Source organism: Panicum virgatum, chromosome 7K, assembly GCF_016808335.1.
Source record: "Panicum virgatum strain AP13 chromosome 7K, P.virgatum_v5, whole genome shotgun sequence".
Classification (NCBI taxonomy): Eukaryota; Viridiplantae; Streptophyta; class Magnoliopsida; order Poales; family Poaceae; genus Panicum; species Panicum virgatum.
In genome coordinates this window covers 5,990,717-6,015,514 of record NC_053142.1, presented here as the reverse complement: position 1 = coordinate 6,015,514, position 24,798 = coordinate 5,990,717, and the positions used below count along the sequence as shown (strand labels likewise).

The 24,798-nt window shown below is 44.4% G+C and overlaps 1 protein-coding gene across 2 annotated transcripts in view; it reads left to right on the top strand.

The window, feature by feature from the left end:
• The first annotated feature begins 1,517 nt into the window (after positions 1-1,517).
• LOC120639669 (probable cleavage and polyadenylation specificity factor subunit 1) overlaps positions 1,518-24,798 on the top strand; it is a 38,732-nt gene continuing 15,451 nt past the window's right edge. For both annotated transcript variants that reach the window (XM_039915531.1, XM_039915530.1), the window contains exons 1-15: positions 1,518-2,232; positions 2,336-2,473; positions 3,362-3,515; positions 3,773-3,908; positions 4,833-4,978; positions 5,803-5,898; positions 5,990-6,042; positions 7,775-7,906; positions 7,985-8,036; positions 8,141-8,257; positions 11,401-11,538; positions 11,756-11,881; positions 13,550-13,627; positions 16,396-16,515; positions 20,648-20,742. In XM_039915531.1, the coding sequence (XP_039771465.1) occupies positions 1,898-2,232; positions 2,336-2,473; positions 3,362-3,515; positions 3,773-3,908; positions 4,833-4,978; positions 5,803-5,898; positions 5,990-6,042; positions 7,775-7,906; positions 7,985-8,036; positions 8,141-8,257; positions 11,401-11,538; positions 11,756-11,881; positions 13,550-13,627; positions 16,396-16,515; positions 20,648-20,742 (1,916 nt within the window). In that variant the 5' untranslated portion in view covers positions 1,518-1,897. The remainder of the gene's footprint in view (positions 2,233-2,335; positions 2,474-3,361; positions 3,516-3,772; positions 3,909-4,832; positions 4,979-5,802; positions 5,899-5,989; positions 6,043-7,774; positions 7,907-7,984; positions 8,037-8,140; positions 8,258-11,400; positions 11,539-11,755; positions 11,882-13,549; positions 13,628-16,395; positions 16,516-20,647; positions 20,743-24,798) is intronic.

Here is a 24,798-nt window from a genome sequence, read left to right as displayed (position 1 = left end):
AAAAATAACAAATTTCAAACCAGGAAGCTGTCTAGATGATTTGTTAGAAATTTGTTATTTTTATATCTCACAAACGAAGTCGAGTTTGGACAAGATATTTTACAAGATTGTGTATTATCATATCATCTATATGTTGATTTTCTAGGTGGAAGCTCGCAGGACTGGAGGATTGCGGCAGCTACCTATCGGCTGAGTGTGTTGTTGGACTAATTGGGCTTGGCCCACTTTTAGTCTTTTAATCATGAACTTCAAAGGCCCATAATAGTTGCTAAGTGGAAAAGGGATTAGTACCACATTGTGTTAATACTAATGAGGTACTCAACTTAAATAGTGAGTTGTGAGATACATAAGAGAAGTTGAAAGGAGACATGAGAATCCACACGCGCGCGCCGCCGCCGAGCCGAGCCACGCCGCCCGCCCGCGACGCGCTGAGCCGTGGGCGAGGCATGACGTGGCTGGCTGGCGGGCTGGGCTGGGCCTTGGACTTGGCTTGGCCGGCCGCGCCGTGGCCTGCCTGGATGGGCCAGAAACCCTAGCCGCCAACTCCCAACTCCATCCCCCCGATAGGGAGTAACGGGTAGATCTTGGACATGGTTAAAAGGGAGGGCGCCCATGTCCGGTGTACACTACACGCTTCCCTCGCCACCTTTCTCAGACTTGTGCTAAGCTTTTGCATCTCCGGCCAGAGCTCTCTGCGCGCACAGAAAACTCCGGCGAGCAGGCCTCCGGAACTCCGTCCGTCAAGCGTACCTGCACGGGTAGGCGGGTGACTACTCCTTCTACTCTTCACCGACAAACGTCACTTCCCCAACCGTCGCTGCCATGGTAGTACAGACGAGGGGAACTGCGGGCACAGCTGCCGGCGCCAACTCGAAGAGTGGTGGTTCTGGTGGAGCTCATGCCGTGAGCACCGGTACTGAGTCTATCCAAGGGTATAAACCTACATCCTCTCTGGTTAAGCATTTCATTAGTGCTATGCTACTGGTTGTTCTGTTTAGTAGTATAGTACAGTGTTCTGTTTAGTAGTACAGTACAGAATGCTTATGCTTATGTTGAAATGCTCATGTTCATGTTAGTATCTATTACATGGATTTTATAGATTAAAGCATATTGCAAAATGGCTAAATATTCAACATGTGTGAAGACATTGAGAGAGAGAGCTGTGGTAGCTGCTGTAGGACGGCAACGAGAGAACTGAGTGCGCTTGCTTGGCCGGTCGCCGGCACCGCCGCTAGCGCTTGTGAGGGAGATTCGATGGGTCGAACCACTCGACGCTTAGGTTAGAGTGAATTTCTATCCATTCAATTAAGCCAGCTTCATGGTTCTGAAAATGGGACCCGTTAGAGATTTCAGAATTTTGATTTAAATTCGCAAACTTTTCAGAATTTGACCTCCTTATTACAGTAATTTGTGGGGTCAATCCGAGTCGGATAGCGGGTCAAATTCTAAAAATCTTGCGAATTTAGACTCAATATCTGAAATTTCTCCATTTTAACGGGCCGGTTCGGCGAACGAATGGGCCGCCTCGCACCATCCCATCTTTACATTTGGCCATTTCAACCTTCCCGGCAGCCGTTGCAATTCCTCTTCTCCCCCATCCTCGGCGGCGGCGAGGCGACTGACCGACCCGGACGTCGATCTGCCTTGCCGACGGAGCCTCGCTCTGCTTCCGACTCTCCCCTCCCGCCGAGGCACGCACCCGCGCGGCGCCGCGGGTACTTGCATCGACCGTTAAAGACGCCCAGCTCTACCCTAACGCCCCGCCCTCGCTCCGCCAAGGGGTTTTCTAGGGTTTTGGTAAGAATCTCCGCTCCATTCCGTCGCGTTTCGTTCGAATCGTGCTGCCAAATCCCAGAGCTCGGGCCCCATCGCCGTCGCCCGCGGCTCCCATCCCAAGATGAGCTACGCGGCGTACAAAATGATGCACTGGCCCACCGGCATCGACTACTGCGCCGCCGGCTTCATTACCCACTCCCCTGCTGAAGCCGCCGCCTTCTCCTCACTGGAGCCCTCCATCTCGTGTCCCGAGGGTGACGTCGACTCCGCGGCGCCGAGGGCGGCCCAGCGCGTGGGCCCCACCCCCAACCTGGTCGTGGTGGCAGCTAACGTGCTCGAGGTGTACGCCGTGAGGACTGACGCCGTGATGGGGGCTCAGGATGGGGGGCCTTCTTCGACGGCTGCCATCCTGGACGGGATATCCGGTGCTCGACTGGAGCTTGTGTGCTATTACAGGTGCTGAGGACGCTTTCTTGCATTTCTGCATTTACCTTGCTTTAGAGTTCAGGTATTGAAGTTAGCTTCTTGGAGGACTAATCGTTCTCTGAATGACATTTAGGCTTCACGGTAACATTGAGTCGATGGCTGTGTTGTCGGATGGCACAGACAATACACGAGACTCCATCGCACTTGCATTTAAAGACGCAAAAATAGCATGTCTGGAGTTTGATGACAGCATCAATGGCCTGCGAACGAGGTATGCACATGTCAGTTGTCACATTGGATTGTCACTTTGAACGACCAATGAACATAGAGTATTTCTCCTTCACTGTATATGGGTACGATAATTCAACTTTTAACTAACTGAAATGATAAGTCAGTATGTGCAAATTAGAATTTTGCTGTTGGTGAAACTGTGCACGTACTCCCTCCATATAGGAAATAGATGACGTTTAGGACAAGGTTTGAGTCAAACATTGGGAATATAAATCATGAATAACTTTTAAGTTATTGAGTTTGAAAAAGTAAAAATTATATGAATAGATTTGTCTTAAAAAATACTTTCATAAAATTATACATATATCACTTTTCAACAAATATTTTTATAAAAATAAGAAGTCAAAGTTATGCTTCGAAGACCGTATCGCTGTCCTAAATGTAATCTATTTCCTATATGGAGGGAGTATATGTATTATATTTCTGTTAGATGCGTCGAAGGATCATACTATTTTGTTTCCTCTTTATTGGTGGCTTTTGTTGGGCCTACCACAACATGTTTAGATAAAATGGCTTTGTTGTTCTTGTAGAGGTTTTGAAAGATCAAGATGCCGACGGCTATTGGCTTGTACTCCCTCCATTCCAAATTATAGGTCGTTTGGCTTTTCTAGATGCATAGTTTTTCCTATGTATCTGGACATAATGTATATCTAGATATATAGCAAATGATATGTATCTAGAAAAGGCAAAACTGCCTATAATTTGGGACAGAGGGAGTACTAGCACCTTTAATTTTTCTCAGAAATTGATAAAATTATAAGTAGCACCTTTTTTTACTTCTTGGACTCTTTCTAAACTAAAATAATTGTTGTCATGGTTGAATTAGTTCGTTGCTTTGCCTGACAGATTATGATTCCTGATCTTTCAGCTCAATGCATTGCTTTGAAGGCCCTGACTGGTTGCATCTGAAAAGAGGCAGGGAATCCTTTGCCTGTGGTCCTATCATAAAAGCGGATCCTCAAGGCAGATGTGGTGCTGCACTTTTTTATGGATTGCAGATGATAATTCTGAAAGCAGCGCAGGTTGATTTTCCTTGATTTGGTCTCTTCTTGTCATCCAGAAGTGTAACTATTTCTAGCTTTGTATCTCCTATAATCTTGATTCATTTAACATTAAAACTAAGCCAATTTTTTTTTACCATTTTGATTACTTATTTTACAGATGGGGATCCATGAAATTAAATGATAATGTGATGTTTTATTATTCGCTTTCAAATTAGTACGGTTATGAAAAATCAAAATGTACATTGATCGGCAGTTAATGTATTTTGTCTTTTTAGGTTGGGCAGAGCTTAGTTGGAGAAGATGAACCTACACGTATGTTGAGTTCGGCTGCTGTTCGGATTGATTCTTCATATGTGATTGACTTGCGTCATTTAGAAATGAATCACATCAAAGATTTTACATTTGTGCATGGTGAGTTGAGATCTTCTTTTGGAATGTCTTGCAATATTTGCTATTGGGTATTACCAGTAGATTGTGCTGACATTATTATTCTATCTAACCCTCCATCCTATTTTGATAAATGTGGCGTTTTTAGATTACTATTACTATTGTTGATCATCATATCTTATATGATAATATGATGAGTAAATTGTATCCATCATACAACAATTTGTATGGTTGTATTACTTTGGTCCAACAAGTAGCAAAATGTGCAAACGGTTGCACGAACTTGTCAAAATGTGTGCATACACGGTTCTTCTGGTCACAAAGGGGGCAGTGTTCAGGACGAGGGAGGTCTCGGAGTGCCAGGTGATATGCAGTTCGGCATTGATTGTTTATGACCAACCACATAGTGAAACGGCATTTGTGGGGTGTCTATGACTTCCCTATGCGCTCCCAAGCATCAAAATGGACTGCTCACTGAAACAGAGCATCATACGTGGATTTCGCTGAGTACTGGTCAGAACTAGAGAGCCTCCAAATGTGCGAATCAGTAACACCTGGCTGTAGTTCCACCTCTGCAAGAAGTCCCAAAGATGAAGATTGTTCTTGATAGCAAGTGTCTTGAATCTATTACTGGTTGGTCATGGCTTCAAAAACAATGCGCTTATTAGCACGATGCTTCGGGATCCATGCAACCAGATGAGGAGCAATTTCTTCATTACTCTGCCCAAGCAGCCATTTCTTGTTCAAGACTTTAATCGTTTTATGCGACAGAGTTCTTTAACCGTTTTCTTCTTTTGCTCTGTGCACTGCTTCTAGTTCTGCATATCACATGTTCATTTTCTTAATTTTTTGTCACACCGTTCCTGTATATATTCATCATTAGCAGCACAAACTTCTCATATTCATAACTATTCTGTTCATGCCATCTTTACACTATGATGCCTTCAGGTTATATTGAGCCTGTGTTGGTCATACTTCATGAGCAAGAACCTACGTGGGCTGGGCGTATCTCATCAAAGAACCAAACATGCATGATATCTGCATTTAGTATAAGCATGAGTTTAAAGCAACATCCGATGATATGGTCTTCTGCTGTAAGTGTGAAAGATCAGTTTTTAATCTTTGTCATTTCTTGTTAAAATCTGTATATTCTTACATTGTTTAAAAAAAAATCTTAACATATTTATATGGATTGGGTATTAAAGAATTATAAAATCCATTTGTTGTATTATATCTTGTCAATAAAATATGCTTGTATCTTTAATCCAAGTACTATGATTTCACATAAATCATCGCTCCTTTCACAGCTTTACAGAACTACTACATACCTCTAAATCCATGAATTTATGTTGTCAATACTTGCTTCTTGTACTTAACGTATACTTCTTTGTGCTAGAAATTGGCTAAAGGTTTAAGCAATGACTTAGATTACTCTTGACTTCTTTGTGTTGTTTCGAGTCCGGACCTAGTACATCATTGCTTGATAAGCTCATATTATTTTGTACTAAACTTATGAGATATGTAGTTGATTGGGGCTATCTGAGGTGTATAAACTGGTTTTAAACTAAACAATTTATTTTTCCATAAATTGTGCTTAGGAATGAACATCTTGGAGCTGTGTTCGAGTTTTCCCCCCTCCAAATTATCATGGGTTTCCAGAAGTTGTATTGATTTTCAATTTTTTTAACAGTTCCTTTTGTGATTTGTTGCTGTGATTATCTATTGTTTTTACCATGGTTTCCAACATCCTACCTTGTCAGCCTGTTGGGTTTATTGTTTTTCTTTCCTTTGTGGGTTTATTTTGCTTCTTTCCTTCACTGAAGCAATCACTTCATTAATGTGTTTTTTTTCTCAAACAGTTAACTGATTCATTTTCTTGGATTCAATATGATCTTTAAAAAGTACTATTTCTCTCCAGAAACTGCCGCATGATGCGTACCAACTTCTTGCTGTTCCTCCACCAATTAGTGGCATTCTTGTGATCTGTGCAAATTCGATCCATTATCATAGTCAGGTTTGTCCACCTAAAAATACTCATGGCTGATGAATGTTGATTCTTTGATTGTCTGTAGCCATTGATTATTAAATTTTCTTCGTTGTTGCAGTCCACATCTTGTTCACTTACCTTGAACAGTTTCTCATCCCAGCCTGATGGCAGGTAGTATGTTGCCTTCTTGCTTAAAATTGTTAATTTCATCTTCCTTATGACTGGCTTACTCCTACGTCCTGCATTAGGAAAGTACTTGCTTGTTATTTAACTCAAATCACAGAGAGAAGCACTATAACTTGTTTCTGATTGGTAACTCCTGAGATGTTTATGTTACTTTAGCGACTTGCACTAGTACACACATGCAGCTACTGTGGCATTAACCATTAGATGATGATGCCCATGGGGCATGGCCAGTCGCATGTAAACCCCTCAAGGATATACTGTTTGCTCTATTTGAATATGTGAAGTGGAAATTGATCTAGATCAAGCTAGCAGAAAAAAGCAACTGTCAAGATTCTGTTGGCTGTAGGCAGGCTTCTAAAATACTGGATTTAGCAGAAATATCTTGTGTGGATTGGTACAAGGCTGTCATTTCTGTGGACAAATTCTTGCAAAATGATAACCATCTGCGTACCTGAAAAAAAATGAAAAAGTCTTGAACAGTGACCATTTTTTACCTGTTGACCTTCAAAAATATTTGGATCACATTATATGGTGGTAAAACCTTCTTAAGGGCAATATCAGGGGGACGTCTCTCCCCCTGGTTGAGGGTTTTTTTGTTGGAGGCCATTGGCATAAAGGGTATAATTATTAATTAGTGAAATGCTGAGGTTAGAACCAGTCCATTAGGGTTTGCTGATGCTTTCCATTGTACCTAGCACCCGTTTTTGCTAGGACTCGGTATTCTGTCATTCTATGTAATTTTGAATGAGTGCTATCTTAGATGTGACTTCCTTCAATGCACTATTGGCACCCGCATACGAGTATATATTTGCGTCAGTTGATATGCTTTTACATGATTGCTGGTATGGCCACCATTATTATTCTCAAAAATCGGCAGGTGCTGTTGCTATAAAGTTTCATTTATGCCTAATATTAAACCGTGCATAATTGTCAATGGCTGGGGCAAAAGAAATTAGCTGTTGAAGCTGAATGAAATTGTTGCCTGGTTTTTGAATGGAAGGCTTTTCGCATGTTTCATTTACTAAATAGAGAAAGTTTGTTGCATGATATTGCAATCTAGAATTCAATTGACTTGTAGACCAGATTATTACCAGTAAGTAAGGGATGGCTTCCCCGTATTCTCTTACAAAAAAGACTTATTACCAGTGGCAGTTGCTGTGACATATGCAATATTTACTAGTACTTTACAGGGTATCATTGTCACTGCAGCTTAAGTTGATCTTTTCTGCATAAAAAATGGTGGTGCCTGTCCAGTATTGCAAGTATATTGGGTTCGGTGTACAATATGTTGTACTTTGGTCCATGCATGATTCTGCTACCATGGCTCTGTTTGGTTTGTGCTACGCTAGGAACTGTAGCAACTTTGACCGCTAATTAAGGATATTAAATGAAGTCAGTTTACAAAACCAACTCCAGAACCCCTGCGCTAGGAACCCTGAAGAATCTAATGAGACCTTCGACCGCACGATTAGAGCATGGTTACTGTAGCATTGCTGTAGCCAATCATGGATTAATTACCGTCATTAGATTCGTCGCGCAAAGTTACACCCATCCCTAAAAAGGTTTTGCAAATAAACTTCGTTTAGTACTCCATGCATGCAAGATTCCTTTCCTAGCGCAAATTGCGCTAGGAAACCAAACAAGGCCCATAAATGGCTGTTTCTTATTTTCCTTAGGCTTCATTATGGTGCCTTTACGTCTCTTTGTAACTTTGCAGCCCAGAAACTCTTAAAACGAGTTTCCATGTGGAGCTTGATGCAGCTAAAGCAACATGGTTATCCCATGATATTGTAATGTTTTCATCAAAGAATGGAGAAATATTATTACTAACAGTGGTTTACGATGGGCGGTATGATACTATTGCTTACTATTTGTACAAGTGTTCTAGACTTTATATTGATCATTATCTACTTTTCTGGATTTACAGAGCTGTACAAAGATTAGATCTTATGAAATCAAAAGCATCTATTCTCAGTTTGGTTAGTTACCTATGCACTTGCTTTGCTCATAGGGAAACTCTTGTACTATTTATTACTCAACTGAAGGATAATCTTTTTCATGTTCACTAACCTACTGGGCATAGGGTGCTACAACTCTTGGAAGTTCGTTCTTCTTTCTTGGCAGTCGTCTGGCAGACAGCCTTCTTGTGCAATTTTCCTTTGGGGTGCCAACATCGGTTCTGCCTGATCTAACAGATGAGGTTAGTTTTGAGATCTCTCTCTGGTTGTGCAAAAAAAAAAAAAAAACGAGTATGGGAGAATACCTCTCACCCTAATGATGGGGGGCGCACTGCTGGGGCGGGGGGGGGGGGGGGGGCTGCATTATATATATATAGCCAATGGTATACATGGTAATACAAGGAATGAATAAATCAGTGGCTATACATTCCCTGATACCTGCGTGCAATCGCAACGGGAGGAATTTGGACGCCAAGACTAGACCTAAATTTGTGAACAACTGTACAGGCAAACCTTTTGGTCATGAGTATCCGTGAATTGGTGGGAGGACAGTATGTGTAGAACACCAACTTGGCCCAAAGAGACCTTACCGCGAACAAAGTGGATGCCAATCTCAATATGCTTGGTACGATAAGTGGACTGCGTTGACGTGACAATAGACTACGGTCGCACGTGGAGCTCCTGTAGGAGTTGGCGGCGGAGCAAATATCACTCGACGACTACTTGTGCAATAGCACGGTATTCTTCAGCATTGGAGCGGGAGATGGTGGTCTAGCGCTTGGAGGACCAGGACACCGAGTTGTCGCTGAGGAACATGCAGAAGTCGGACGTGGACCATCAGGTGTCAAGGCAGCTAGCCCATGATGGGGATTGCCCCCTCTAGAGATGGAGGAGCCCGAAGGTTAGGCTCCAAGGTTGAAGATCAGCTGAGGGTTGCCCGAAGGTTAACAAGCTCCGAGAGCACTTCCATTTTGTAGGGTCATTTGGACAAGCGAGGCGAGTTCGTCACGAAGCCGTAGGCTGCGTGATCCCCTAAGCCGACAAGGATCTTCGTGGATCGAAGGTTGCCCAAAGGTCCTTAGAACAATGATGACAACACTGAGCTACGCGAAGGTCCAAGGTCGAAGGTTATGCACAAAGCCGCGTGAGAAGCGTGATCAAGGTTGAAGTAAGCAAATTGAGCACTCTAATCTTAGAAAATGACCAAAAACCCGCTCTGAAATCGGAATTGAAGGAGGGACATTTAGGGAATGATTTAATAAAGGTAGGTGGTATAAATAGCCCCCTCACACAACACTAACGGGTTGAATCTTTTGGAATTATAGTGCAATTTACGGTTGTGCCGTTGTTCCATCGTTTCTCCTACGCTTGTTCTATTCTACCTGTTTGGGATCTGCACCTTCAATCTCAACAACCCAGTCGACGTTGGAGTAGGTTGCTAGAGACTCAACGGGACTAGTGTCTATGTGAAAGCCCATTTGATAGGCTGGCCTTCACACAGCGTGATTAGCACAAGATGAGGCTCGTGAGGATTATGCATGAAGAAGACATTGAGGCCAGGTCGATGCTCCTATACTAAGAGAGGCCGACAACCAGAGTGCCGTTAGAAGCGGAGAGCTTGGCTTGTCAACTGAGGTTGACGTGGAGTGACACTTGGCGATGCCTGTGCCGTGGTGGAGGTCGAGGGCGTACCGTCACTAGGATGCAAAGGGGTCGTTGGTGGAGCGTGTCAGCGATGCTGAGGAAGTGGTGGAAGTCGCATAGGTCCGTCATTGCATACTCGGAGCAAAGATGTGGCGTGATGCGATGAAGGTGCGGTCGTGAAGCTGTGATGATGATGTCATCGTTGTAGAGGACCAAGTAGGCGATGCTCATGCCCAATTTGTTTCTTTTTAAACAAAGAGGGAAGTGTCGAAGTTCGACGTGATGAAGCCGAACTGCCTGATATGCGTGGAAAAGCCATACTACGCCTGAGGGGCTTCCTTAAGTCTGTAAGGGGACCTCTGTAATGGACATATGGTCAGGCGTGACGGAGTTGACGATGCTGGCAGTTGTCTGTCTCCTCCACTTGACCATGAAGGAATGCATTCTTCACGTCTAGCGGGTGTGTTAGCTAGGTGTATGAGAAAGTGATGCTGAGGATCGCCCAGATGGTGGCAGGCTGACACGGGGCTAAAAGTCTCATCGTAGTCGATGCTGTGCCACTAAGCTGCAAACCACCAAACGCGCTTTGTGACGGGCAAGTGTGTTGTTGGAGTTGAACTAGTGCTTGTAGATCCGCTTGCCAGTCACAATGCTGGCCCCTCGTGGTCGAGTTATGAGATGCTAGGTGTCGTTGTAGATGAGCACCTGAAACTCGTTAGCTGTCGGCCCGTCGCTGCTCTCTAGTTGGGATCGGTCAACCTACTCTTGTGGTTAGCCCTAATCGGCGAAATCGGTGGCGCAGTTGTTGAGAGGTGTATGAAATGAACATGTTGAAGAGTCCTGTCTGGGAGCATGGCTCTGGTGCTCGGGTAGGGAACGGTGCTAGGACAAGAGGTGGCGGTTAAGCAGCTGGAGCCTAGGTCAGCACAGGTGGCAGTGAAGCAGCTGTATCCTTGAGGTCCTCTGCTGTAGACATACCGGACGGAGTGGTCGTGGGCTGACTAGGGTGCGTCGACTGTCGAGCAGACTGGCTGCAGGCCGCTGGACAGCTGGTGGTGGACCGTGACCTCCTATCACGGGTGACCAGCCTAGGAGGGAGCAGAAGCTGCTCGGAGAGTCGGCCCACGGTAGATGATGGCGTGGTCGTCAACAGGGTAATCTAGCCGGACTCCCAACATGACCCTAGAAGGGGGCATGGTCTGGAGCGACTTCAGGTCAGGGAATTAACTAGGAAAACATGGACTTTAAAAAATCAAATGTATTTGTATTTCAAGTTTGTAATGGCCTTGCAATTATGCTAACTTATGATTTTGTGTAAATCGTCCTAGCTTTTACATGTTAGAAGATGCAATTGGAATCAGGCTAGATCCATGCAGAAATACTATCTAGAATTACATGGTAGGAATGTCAGTGCAGGAGAAAACTTTGCAATTGGAATCAGGCTAGACCCATGCAGAAATACTATCTATACTCACATAGTAGGAATGTCAGTGCAGGAAAAAAAATTCAATGCTTGTTTTTGTTTCATGCAATTGTTAGTAAATATTTTTCTTACGATTTTTTTGCTTTGTTTTGTGAGTCTTGGTATCTTATGTATCATTTTATTTCTATACATGACTGCATCTTTCCATGCACGAATAATTTCATGTAGCGGTAAACTTTTGGAAATTATGCTCAACTTAGTCTTAGTCTGTCCCTTGAACCTTGGTGACTAATATATAGTTCTCTACTTGTGCAACAGTCTGCTGATATTGAAGGTGACCCGCCTTTCGCAAAGCGTCTAAGAAGGATTCCTTCTGATATTTTACAAGATGTGAACAGTGTTGAGGAACTTTCTTTTCATAGTAATTCAGTGCCAAATAGTCTAGATTCAGCACAGGTCTGAAGAATACTTTCTGTTGTATGGTAGCTATCTGTTTATAATATATATCCACCTTCGGCAGTGCTGCTATATGTTCCATTTGTTGTAGGTTATACGATTTCTTCTTTATTTTTAGTTATTCAATTTTTTTTTGTTACATGATGAGTTTCCTGCTGCATAGGTGATTGCCATTTCTCTCTCTCCTATTGCTGATTTTTTTATGTAAACTTTACAGAAGATCTCATTTGTAGTGAGAGATGCATTGATCAATGTTGGTCCTCTGAAAGATTTTGCATATGGTTTAAGAACTAATTCGGATCCCAATGCGGCAGGCATTGCAAAACAAAGTAATTATGAGTTGGTAAGTTGTTTGAGCCCTGAAATTGTTGGTTACAATGAAGTATATCTTGTTCTTTTATAGTTTATTATATTTTTCATAATTGATTTTAGAGAGAAGGTATGAAATCCAGGTCCCAAGTGGTTTCAGCTGCTCAAAATCTGAGCGTTTTATGGGATCTAATACCAGATGGGTTTCGGGATTGTTTATTCTATGTGCAAAATTGGATTTGTAATATGATACTGAAGTCACAGAAACACATCGATACGGAAAGAAGAGTGTAGGACAAACAAAACATGTCAAAAGCTAGCTAGAATATACAAGAGAACTTGGCAGTGCGCAGTTCCCCTGCATGCCCAGATTAGTACCTGGATGGGTTAATGGAATCCTTAAAACAATTACAAAGCGAAAATTTAAAGTGTGCACACTTAATACTGTATACTATATAATGAACCTATTTTTCTTCTTAATATAATGAACGTAGATTGCCTGCGCTTTTGAGAAAAAATACTGTATACTATATTAAAACGTGGAAAAAAATATCTATGATCCAGTGCAATTCACACTTTTTTTGAACCGAAGTGCAATTCACACTTGCCCTTTGCAAAAACTTATTTTGCAAATGGACCCTCCAGGAATCCAGTTTGAAAAATAGGCCCAAGAGCTCGGCTCTTGTTCGGATGGTGCTCATTGCTAAGGGTATATTACTGTGGTGCCACGTATCCTGACGTTACAGCAGGGCCAACTTTAACTGTCACAGCACTGTGCCTTCGGTGCCATGACAATTATCGCTGAATTCCAGGGACAGTTATTAGAAATTGTCTCTCTCAGAACGTTCCTTTGCAAAATAAAATTCTCAAAAGAACAAAATAAGAAAATCTCACCTGTGGTTAGCAGCCATGGATTAATTTTTCCACTCATTTTACTGCATGTGTTAACCTTTTCATTATTCTTCCATACACTGCCATTTACCGAATTCTTGAAACGATAGGAGGGTCTCTGGTTGCTTGGAACGATAGAAGTGTAGCAAAGGAAGTAGATTTTGTTATTTTCACTTAATCAATTTTGGAGCCCTTATGGTGGACCAGCCCTAACACACAGATCTTTTTTTTTTCTCGAATACGCAGGAAAACTGCGTATCATTGTATTAATAGGAGAGTGTCTTACATAGACCCAAAACACACACCCACACCCCATTTAACCTGCAAGACCTGAATCGCCTATTGCTGTTGAGAAAGACCTGACCACATAACGTGCAGATCTGGCACATCCAATCCTTACGTTAACTTACTGATGCAATTACAATTCTAGGTGCTGAAGTAGACAAACTAACTTTTCTCCAACGTAAACAAAGTAACATAGAGACATCGTTCTTGCTGCTGTTTCTTGTGCCAGAATGGTCCTTGCTTCAAGCCTGGTTGCTAGTGTGCCCAGTGCACTTGCTGTGTGACAGTTCAGCACTGTCTGCATCACACATCCTTAATGAATTTGTGCAAATCATTTTAGTTGATTAATGTGATTCATAATGTACTTTTTGCTACCATTCTTTGCATCAAATCTTTCTTGCTCTATTGGAACCATGTCATGAAACACAATCAATTCATCCTGATTTCTTAGATAATTGCTGAGCTGTATAACTTCTGTCATTCTTCATTTGAGTTTCTTCCTTTGTGACAATATTGTCTGTCTCAGGTGTGTTGTTCTGGTCATGGAAAGAATGGAACACTGTCGGCCCTTCAACAATCTATTCGCCCAGATTTAATTACTGAGGTGCATACATTTTTTTCCTGTTCTTTTGGTCAATTACCTTTTATCACTCTTTTGGGAAGAAGATAATGTTTGGTATGCAATTTTCTTTCTTTGCCAATTGATGCCACTATTATGCCTGGTATTGTTCATTTGGACATAGTTGCATTTGGACTTTTGATGTTGCAAAATCTGGTTGGGCTACTTAACAGACCCAGTGCGCACATTCATTCGCGATGCGTAACTTTGACCTAACGCAATACACGTAGAGGTTATTTTTTGTTGGACTTTGGGGATGGTAATATAATCACATAGGTTATAATGTTATATACATGTTGTAACATGTCAATATGTTAACATTGCTGGATAACCTGACATGTATTGACAGAAAAAAATAAAAGGTCTAGTCCCCAAAATTATCGCTAGGTATGTAATAGCAGAAAAATTCAGTCACTGGGCATACCTGGGCTGCTCAATTTAGCACTACATCATTGCCTTTTGTGAAACTCTAACAGCATACTTTACCATTTTTCTACTTTCCCATCTTATATTAGTATTTTGCAATCATCAATATGCCTGTTATATTTTGAGTTTAGGGGAAATTGTTAAAAGGCACATCTTGGTACACACTAAACCAGACCCCCAGCTAATTGATATGTCATGAACTCCCCCACTCCCTAAACCATTACAACAACAACAACAATATAGTCTTTTTTCCCAAGCAAGTTGGGGTAGGCTAGAGATGAAACCCGAAAGAAATAAGTTCAAGGTTCAGGCACATTGATAGCTAGTCTCCAAGCGCTCCTATCCAAAGCTATCTCTTTAGAGATATTCCAATCCTTAAGGTCTCTCTTAACCGACTCATCCCACGTCAGTTTAGGTCTACCTCTACCCCTCATTACATTATTGACCCGCTCAAGAACCCCATTACGCACCGGCGCCTCAGGAGGCCTTCGTTGGACATGTCCAAACCATCTCAGCCGATGCTGGGTAAGTTTCTCCTCAATTGGTGCCACCCCGACCCTATCCCGAATAACTTCGTTCCGGACTCTATCCCTCCTTGTATGCCCGCAAAACCACCGCAACATCCGCATCTCTGCTACACTCAGTTGCTGGACATGTCGCCTTTTTGTAGGCCAACATTCAGCACCGTATAACATCGCCGGACGAATTGCTGTCCTATAGAATTTGCCTTTTAGCTTTTGTGGCTCTCTCTTGTCACAAAGGATGCCAGAAGCTTGCCGCCATTTCAACCAGCCAGCTGAAATTCTATGCCTAACATCTTCATTAATGTCGTCATCCTTTTGTAGCACCAATCCTAAATACCGAAAAGTATCCGTCTGGACTACCACTTGCCCATCTAGACTAACGTCTCCTCCCTCATGCCTAGTCGCGCTGAAATCGCACATAGGTCTTGGTCCTACTAAGTCTGAACCCTTTCGACTCTAACGTGCGTCTCCACAGCTCTAACTTCCTATTAACCCCTGCCTTACTCTCGTCAACTAGCACCACATCATCAGCAAAGAGCATACACCAAGGGATCTCACCTTGTATATCCCTTGTGACCTCATCCATCACTAAATCAAATAAATAAGGGCTCAATGCTGACCCTCTGGTGTAGGCCTATGTTAATAGGAAAGTCAGTGGTGTTGCCATCACGTGTCCGGACAAACGTCGTCGCATCCTTGTACATATCCTTAATGAGGGTAATGTACTTAGTTGGGACTTTGTACTTCTCCAAGGCCCACCACAAGACATTTCTCGGTACTTTGTCATATGCCTTCTCAAAGTCAATGAAGACCATGTGCAAGTCCTTCTGCTCCCTATATCTCTCCATCAATTGTCGTATTAAGAAAATCGCCTCCATGGTTGACCTTCCAGGCATGAACCCAAATTGGTTTTGGGTCACACTTGTCACTCTTCTTAGGCGAATGCTCGATAACCCTCTCCCAAAGCTTCATCATACGGCTCATCAGCTTAATCCCACGGTAGTTAGTACAACTTTGAACATCGCCCTTGTTTTTGAAGATAGGTACTAATATACTTCTCCTCCATTCTTCCGGCATCTTGTTTGACCGAAAAATGGATTTGAAACCCACTCCCTAAACCATTACTGTCCAATTTCTTGTCACATGCCAGCATCCCGCACATTGTCTCCTTTTCATGGGTTTGATAACTGGGTTGTGGCATAGATGGGTTTGATGGGTTGAATAACTGGATGCTTATAGGCACGGCAGTACCATCAGAGTGGTGGATGGATCTCAATGTCATTGTCATTGTCATTGTCATTGGCAGAGAAGTTGTATCCACAGAAGAAGACCAGTGAGAATGAGGGGATATTTGTCGCCGTAGATGGTTGGTGTTGGAGGCAGATTTGAGCTGATTCGTTAGTGTTGTCCTTGGTGAGGAAAACTTGGTTGTGGTTTTGTGCGTCTCCGTGATTTTGTTGGTTAAGAGATCTTTTCTGTGTCTGTTGTGTAGATCAGGAGTGGGGTTGTGTTAATTTTTAGCGATAAGGATGATGACATTACTACCAGTACCAGGCATGACAATCACTGTTTACTTTAAGTGAAAAAGTGAATCATGTGAAAAAATTGGGGAGTAGACATTGTGGGAAAATGGAAGGGAATTGACTTGTCAGAAGTGTACAGTACCCAGATAACTTATATGGTGGAAATTAACAATATCGTGCAGTTATAGGTTGACACCGGTATCATTGTCTTTTTTGTTCTCTGAAATTTCAATTTTGTTGTCCCAAGTATTTTACTTATGTTTGTGCCTAACTTGTGTAGGTGGAACTACCAAGTTGCACAGGTATTTGGACGGTTTACTACAAGAGTTCCCGTGGAATTACAACCGAGGATAATGAATATCATGCTTATTTGATAATAAGCCTAGAAAGCCGTACAATGGTAACTCTATTTCCATTTTCTTTTTTCTCGTTGAAGATATTCTATAGTGAGTTCTGAGTGATTCATTATAATCATTATAATTATGTGGGACTAAGAGCATCTCCAAGAGCTCTTGTATCTTGGGTGAGTTAGCTAAAAAAAGAAAAGGAAGACAAAACCCCCCATCCAACAGAAACTCTAGCTATCTCATCTTCTATCCTCGTTTTCTATCCAAGGGGTGCCGTTGGGCATCTTTGCCTAGCGCTGAGCGCTAGCCACCCCTTTTTGGAATTTGGAGAAGCTTTTGGATTTCATCCCTTTTTCGCTAACTATTTCGTTTTACATAATAGCTATATCAGGATTTTAGCTATTAATAGATACAAGAGCTCTTGGAGATGCTCTAAAGATAATAGTATCTCGAGTCTTGGTATTAGTAGAATATGGAAGTTTAGAGAGTTTAGTTGATTGTCGAAAATACGATATTTGAATGTTTTCTGACCTTCATCTTTCTATGGTGAGTATGGACCTGTTCACACCCCTTGCCTGGCCTGAAAAAAGCATGGCTTTGAAAAGATAGGTTCGTCCAGCAGTACCCATGCCTGAAGAGTGGGACAGGTCCAGGTCATTTGGACTAGGCTAGGTTGCCCATGAACAATGAGTTGAATGATTCCTCCACTTTGGTTAGATTTACTGGGACCTGGATCTCACTATGAAATGTGCTTGGCTGGGTATTTTAATGCTTTTGTATGTTTCTGAAATAATGATTGTATTTTTTCTCTAACTCTCCCGTTGTATTATTTGTGGAATCTGAAATCAAAGGACGCACAACTGCTAGACAGTGTGTTACCCTTCTGTGTCTAATTTGTGGATTTGCATACTCGAGACATCGTTTGTGCATCGTTTAAACGCCCTTGCTGCTTCCTGCACTTCATACAGAATTTTTTTCTTCAAAATGGTGACTGAAATAGGTGCATACGTGCATACAAAATACATTATGCACAGAAGTGATCATATGATATGGAAAGTATCGGTAGTAAATGAAATAGAAGTCCCATAATATGCCATTTAATAATTACATGTGCTTGGTTCCCTATTCAAACTTCTAAGCTAGGCTTCAAAAATGCAACGGGGTTCAGGGCGTGGCTTGCTGGAAACGAGGGAAGCAAGCGTTTCCAACAAGCCACATGCCTCATTGGCACATGTTGCAGGTATCTCCTCACCTCCCATGCGTTGTGCCATCCTTACCACCGGCGAAGCTTGATGGAGCTCACCCGCGCGGCTCTTGCACGCAGCGACGAAGCTCACCAGCAACTGATGGGACATCATTAGCCTTAGCAAGTAGAGGAGCAGATTTCGCAGCTATGCACAACCAATTGCAGCGCTGTTGGAGCTTGAGGTCTCAATGGGGCGGAGCTCAATTTGTCTGCATGGCTCGAGGTAATGATAGGGAGAGAGGAGCGGTGGACCTTGATTCGTTGTAGCTCAAGGTTACGACCGCGAGAGAGGAGCGGCGTACCTCGATTTATCCGCACTCCGCGTCGAGGGAGGCGATGGTCGCGGTGGACTACCGTGCGCTTGTGGATGCGGGGATACACTGCTCTTGCTGCAGCTTCATAAACTACGGCTAATATGGAACCAAGTCCATCCAAATTCATTTGATTTGTATATCTTGATTTGCATATCTACAAACAACGAGAAGCCAAACAAGGACATGGTTTGCAATTTTGCATCTCTTCAACTAAGGAGAAGCCAACGAAGGAGCCTGGAGGTCTTGACAGTGAAAAGGGGATGGCCCCCAGCTAGGTTCGTCTCGACGTCGTGTAGGTGGAGCTGAGCCACGGCCCCTTAGGATCTAGAGGATCTCAAACTCAACCCCTACGGCCACAAACGCTAGTCTTGCCGGCTTCAACAGCTTCCAAGGGCTACTCTATGTGCTGCACAACTCGAGCTCGCTCCTCCTATTATCCTCACCAGCGGCGCCATCTCTTGCACCACCCATGTGGGACCATGTGCGTGGAGGCCGGCGTGGGTGTTGGTGTCCATCACAAATCTGCAGCAGAGGATGGCTTAGGAGGCTGAGCCCAACAGCTGTGGTGCGCCACAGGTTAGGATGTGCGAGTGTGAATGTGGCACGGGTTAGGATGTGCGAGTGTGGATGCGGCACGGGTTAGGATGTGCGAGTGTGGATGTGGCACAGGAGGTGGAGCGTCAAGGTCATAATGGAGAAAAATCAGAGAAGAGAGGTGACAGGCCGACGGCTCACCGCTTGGAAAGATGAAGTGATGCCAACCAAGATACAAGGAAACAAATCACAACAAAATTAAACCAGGCTTCACTAATTTATGCAACCAAACATGAACCCAATGTAGTGGAGACATGCTTAGGCTGGCCTGGCTCCAGATCCTATCCATGCTGCATAAGCCCATGAACATTAAACAGATCAATAATGAGTAAATTGCACCCATGATACAATTACTTGCATGGTTGTATCACTTTGGTCCAATAAGTTACAAAACATGCAAACGGAACCATGAACTTGTCACATGTGTGCTTGTACGGTCACATTTTATGCCCCTAACGTAATTTCATTGAAGTTTTAAAACTTCATCATTTTTGCTTCTAACTGAATAAATAATTTCTGTTGTGTTTTAAAAATTTAATGAAGTTATTGTTGTGTAGGTGTAATAATAAGTATAGATGGACACGCACATACGGCAGTGATCTGTTCTAGGAGGTCCTGGGATCAATTCCCAGCTTATATTATTTTTTAACCACATTTTCTCTCATTCATAACTGCCCAACCGACTCAACACAGAAAATAAGAAAACAAATATGATTCCACGTATCACAACTTCCATTTTTTTATCCACATCTTCTCTTACTGAGAATTGGACCCAACCAACTCGCTAATCACTAAGAATTAAAAAACAAAACAACTCTATTGTACACGGATTGGGTGCAGACCTCGCCTGCAGTTGCAGCTTAGCAGTGGCTGGCATGCAGGGACAAGTGGTGATGACCAGCTTGGCTTGCAGGACTGGAGCATTGGGACACGGTAAGGACCCTTTGTTGTTTCCATTCACGTCATGATGCCCTTTCAGTGTCTAGACAACTGGTTAGAGTAGAGGTTTGCTTGCTAACTGCCGAGCTACCGCCCTGCCCAATTTCTTACCGAGTGCATTGCAGGAATGGTAGAGTTAGGCTATGAAGGGCTCAGGGACGTCAATTTTGCATTTTTCCTCCACCTTAAAATTAATAGTTATGACCTAAGCTACAGGCAAAATACGCTCGTTGTGCACATATGACTGTGCATGTACACAGTTGATAAGTTCACGCATCCATTCGCATGTTTTACAACTTGTTGGACCAAAGTGATAGGACCATAAAAGTTATTGTATGGTGGGTGCAATTTAGTCCTACATAATTATGCCACTCATTGTGTGGTTGAACATAAGGTCTCTGAAACATAAATAGAATTTGATCAACATTCGAAGTTATTCCTTGGATATAGAAATTGCCCCCAAACTTAGCCTGATTATTATTTTAGGATTCAAAGTTATTCCTTGGCATATAGAAATTGCCCCCAAACTTAGCCTGAATATTATTTTAGGACTAATTTCTTATACGCCACTGAATATTTGGTATGTCACTTATTGTGTGGTTGAACATGGGCCCTTGAATATCTGTAGCATGCGACCGACATATGAAGTTATTCAGTTGCATATAAGAAATCACCCCTAAATTTAATCATTATTTTCTATCCCCAGCAAGATGCATACATAGTTACCTGTCTTCCGTATAAGTAGATGCACTGCCATCTTGTTGTCTCTAAAACCAGTTTTTCCATATACGATCATGTGATACGGAAGTATGGTTAAAGTTTTTTAATTTAAGGATAATTGATTTGGTGTTTGACAATATATGCTATACCACTGGGCTTGATCCTCTAATTTCTTTTGACGAAATGCTTACTTGTTTGATTCGCTAGGTGAGTTATGTATGTTTCATTTCCATTTGGGTTGATCCACCATTCTTTTAAAAAAAATTATTACTTGTTGATTTTTCTATTTCACATATAGTTCATTTCAATTTGGCTTGAGAATTTCGCTTGACAAAAGAATTACTAACTGTGCACCAATATTGTGTTTCAAAGGTACTTCAGACAGGTGATGATCTAGGAGAAGTTACTGAAACAGTTGATTATAATGTTCAAGCAAGCACAATTGCTGCTGGTAACTTGTTTGGGAGGTATGGCCCACTGCTAATCAAATCATTTTCTTTTGTCACTTTACTTATTGTTGTTGTACAAGTGCATGCATATGTGGAGCGATTGGTGACTCGGATTGGTTGGGATCATTCATTCTGAACTACTCCCCTTGACCCTTGTTTAGACCTGCAGCCCTTGGTTCTTGGTGACTGTTTGCGATGGCTTTGCTATATTGTATTAAACTTATTAGTTACCATTACACTGTATTGGTTATTCAATTAATGATAATTATGAATTAGCTCTATTGGAGTTTTGAAACCTAAATTGCAAGATAGACCAATTAGTTTTTTTTGCCTTATCAATGGCTGTGCTTGGATCTGCGTCTGCGTCGAGTATGACGAAGAAAAGTGAGGAAAGCTTGCAGAAAGGTTTGCGTCAAACACGGGTCAGATGCGAAATGCAGGGAGGGGTCGTCTTCTCGGTGCGCTGCGAAGCGCTTCTTTGACCCGCTGTTCTAATCAAGGCCAATATCATGTGAATTTTGGCAGTCTGAAGTGGCAACAAATGATCAAATATAGTAGCAAGTGCTGCAAATTAACCAGGTTCTCTTGGTAAAAACTAGCATTACCACAGCTGTTGATAACAAAATGTTCTTACTCCTGGGCATGTTAAGCCTGGGAGGTAGCACAACTTGAACACTTGGCCAAGATCCTACCTCATCCCTGTGATAACCTAAATGGACAAATTGCTACATACCTCAACCTCTTCATCCATCGGCCCCCTCTGGCTTGCTCTTTTGGTGGTGCAGCGAGGGCCTCTGGTGGCTCAAATTAATGCAAAGGGAAGGACTGCAAGGAAGGTGACAGGACATTGATAGCAGCATCAATCATATCCAATGTTTTTAATGTCCACCAACGCTAGCTTTTCAGAGAGCGATATCAGAAAAGGAAATTAGCAGCCAATTTGCTGGAGCTCTAGGTTAATAGTAAGAAAGTTATGTCTTTGCACTCACTTCTACCTGCTCTCCTCAGTCCTCTCATTAATCTCATATCTAAAATTTTGATGCCAATGTGAAAGAAGACAGTTGATGTGCCTTTTTCGGTTGTAATCTTTCATGGAAATATTTTTCCTTACCTGAAAGCATCTAAAATTTTGAAGTTAAATTGTTTTCAAGTAAATTTCTTTTGTCTTGTGCATTGAACTTCGAAATAGAAATTTGTTGGAATCAACTGTACCCACTATTGCTGAATATGGGCTCAACGTTTGTCTATAAATGTACTCCCTCTGACCATTTCGACATGGTCATCGATATCAGACTTTTACTAATAATATTTGATGGACTATGGATAAAAGCCCCCACCCCTCCCACTATAACACCTGGGTTTTATGGTCGGGTTGGCTAGGTGAGGCGCGCTAACATGGTACCAGAGCCGAGGTCCCAGGGTTCAAACCCACCCGGCCACGCATTTCCGCTGCGCGATTTCCCCTGCGCCTCTCGTGTGCTGAGACCTGCTGCGGGCTACGCCGGGCTCGCACGCCGTAGGGGGAATGATGGACTATGGATAAAAGCCCCCACCCCTCCCACTATAACACCTGGGTTTTATGGTCGGGTTGGTTAGGTGGGGCGCGCTAACAATATTTATGAATATGCATTATTTTTTAAAATGATTTAGATAGTACGGAAGTATGTCTCATGTTGAATCTAGTAATATCAATACTACATCCATCGACCTATATGATTTTGAAGATTTGAAGGTCAAAGTTTGAAATATTTGACAGTGTTTGTTTAAAGAAGAGTGACGCTTTCAGGTTGACGGGGAAAGAGATATATTTAGTCTTCAATTACTCTTGCTAGATTATGAATGTGATGTACATATTTTTTTTTTTCTCGAACACGCAGGAGAGCTGCGCATCTTTATATTAAGAGGAAAAAAAGGGTTGGTCCAAATTACAGAGTCCAGCTCCTCTCCTTGGACTGGAGAGAGGGCTGCAGAAACATGCTAGAGCTGTTACAAAAAGAAAGACACTAGGACCTGACCATCTCACACTTATCAACCTACACTTGTTCTACTAACCTTCCCGGGTCCAAGGCAACAAGGCCCTTAGCCCCAGAGAACCTCCATAGTAGTGATTCTTCCTTGAAAGCCTAGAGCGCCCGCTGCAGATTTGGAGACGTCCCGTCGAAGACACAAGCATTCCTGTGTTTCCATAGAATCCAAGCTCCGAGAATACAAAGGGAGTTGAAACCCTTCCTATGTTGCTTATGTATTTTCTTCCAAGATCTTCTCCACCATTCAGCAAAGGAGACAATGCTGCTGCTGGGTGCCAGGTGTGCTAAATTCAGAGGCTGTAGGACAGCAAACCAAAATTATCGTGCGAATACACAAGATGTAAGAATGTGTTGAATATTCTCATCATCTTGGTCTCTAAGAGGACAACGCTCTGGATGAGGGAGGCATCATTTCTGTACATATATATTGATGAATCATGAAGCCAACCAGAGTTATGGACTTATTTTTCAAAAAAAAATTTAGTGCCAGATGTCCATACTCTTGAGGATAATGCAACTCTTTTTATCATTGTTGTCTATTGATCGTCTATTTACCTTAAGGGCATTACTGGCTTGCATCTTTGTAGAGTTATGTATCGAAATGATCCCTTACTGTTGGTGTATATGTGAGCCCATGTATAGAGGCCCATGTATAGGATCTATATATTCCACCCTTCTAGGGTTTGGAGGAATACATCTCATTATTCTCTCCTACATGGTATCAGCTAGTTTTCTCCCTCTTCCTCTCTTCCTCCTCTAGCTGTAGCCGCCGCCGCCGGCACCATGGCCGGCCGGCCGCCGGCGCCGCCCCTCCTTCCCTTCTCTTTCCCTCCCCTGCCCTCTGCTCCCGGCGCCCCCTCCCCCGGCGCTGCATCCCCTGCTCCCGGCCTGGCGCGGCCCCTGGGCGCCGCCGCCGCCTCCCCTGCTTCAGGCGCGGTGCGGCCGTGGCCCCAGGCTGGCACCGCCGCCGCCCTTGCTGCCGTTCCTTGTGGCGTAGGGGTCGGCGTGGCCGTGGGCGCTGGCGTGGGCTCTGTGCGGCCGCCCTATGCCGCCGCGGGTCCGGCCGGCGCAGGCGAGGGCACGGGCGCGGCCGTCCCCGTGACCCACGCGGCCCTTGCGCCCCCCACGATTTTCGCGGCCACCGCCCCTGCGACTCCCGCGGGCACGGCCGCGGGCACTGCGCCCCACGCGACCTTCGCGGCCTGCGTGGGCGCGGGTGCGGCCGGCGCGGCGGCCCCGCGGCGTTCGCGGCCACCGGCCCTGCGCCTCCCGCGGGCGCCCCCGTGGCCCCTGCCCCCGTGGGTCCTGCGCCTCCCGTCGCGGCCCCCGTGTCCCCTGCGGCTGCTGCCGCCGCTGCCCATGTGCGCACGGCTGGCGCAGGTGGCCCTCCTCCCTGGCGCGGAGTGACACCTGCGGCCGGCGCAGGCGTTGCCGCTGCTGTCTATGCGCGCGCGGCTGGCGCACGTGGTCCTCCTCCCTGGCGCGATGTGCCCCTTGCCGCTGCCACTGCTGCCCATGCGCGCGCGGCTGGCGCAGGTGGTCCTCCCTGGCGCGACGTGCCTCTGCGGCCCCCGCGGCCGGCGTGGGCGTTGCCGTTGCTGTCCATGCGCGCGCGGCTGGCACAGGTGGCCCTCCTCCATGGCACGACCTGGGTGTGCCCCTGCGGACGCGCTATTCGCCGCTGCCGCCCTCCGCGGGAAGGAGCCCCTCGTCGCCGGAGCTGCTACGGCCGACGCCGCTCTCGCCGCGGCTCTCCTCGCTGCCAAGTCCGAGGCTGCGGCGGCCCAGGAGCGGGTCTGCGCGACTGCCCTCGCTTGGGAGCGCGTGCGCTCTGCGGCCGACGCTCTCACTCGCCGGGTCGCCGAGGCGGTTGTCCAGCCCGTCGTCCCCTTCACCAAGCACGACGCTTCGTCCTCCCACCAGGCTCTGCCTTCTGGATCTGGAACCCAGACTTCGCCCTCTGGATCTGGACCCCGGATCGACCCGACCGACCCCCTCCTTTGTGCTCCTCTCACCGGCCAGACCGGGGGTGGGGGAGGCCGCGAGC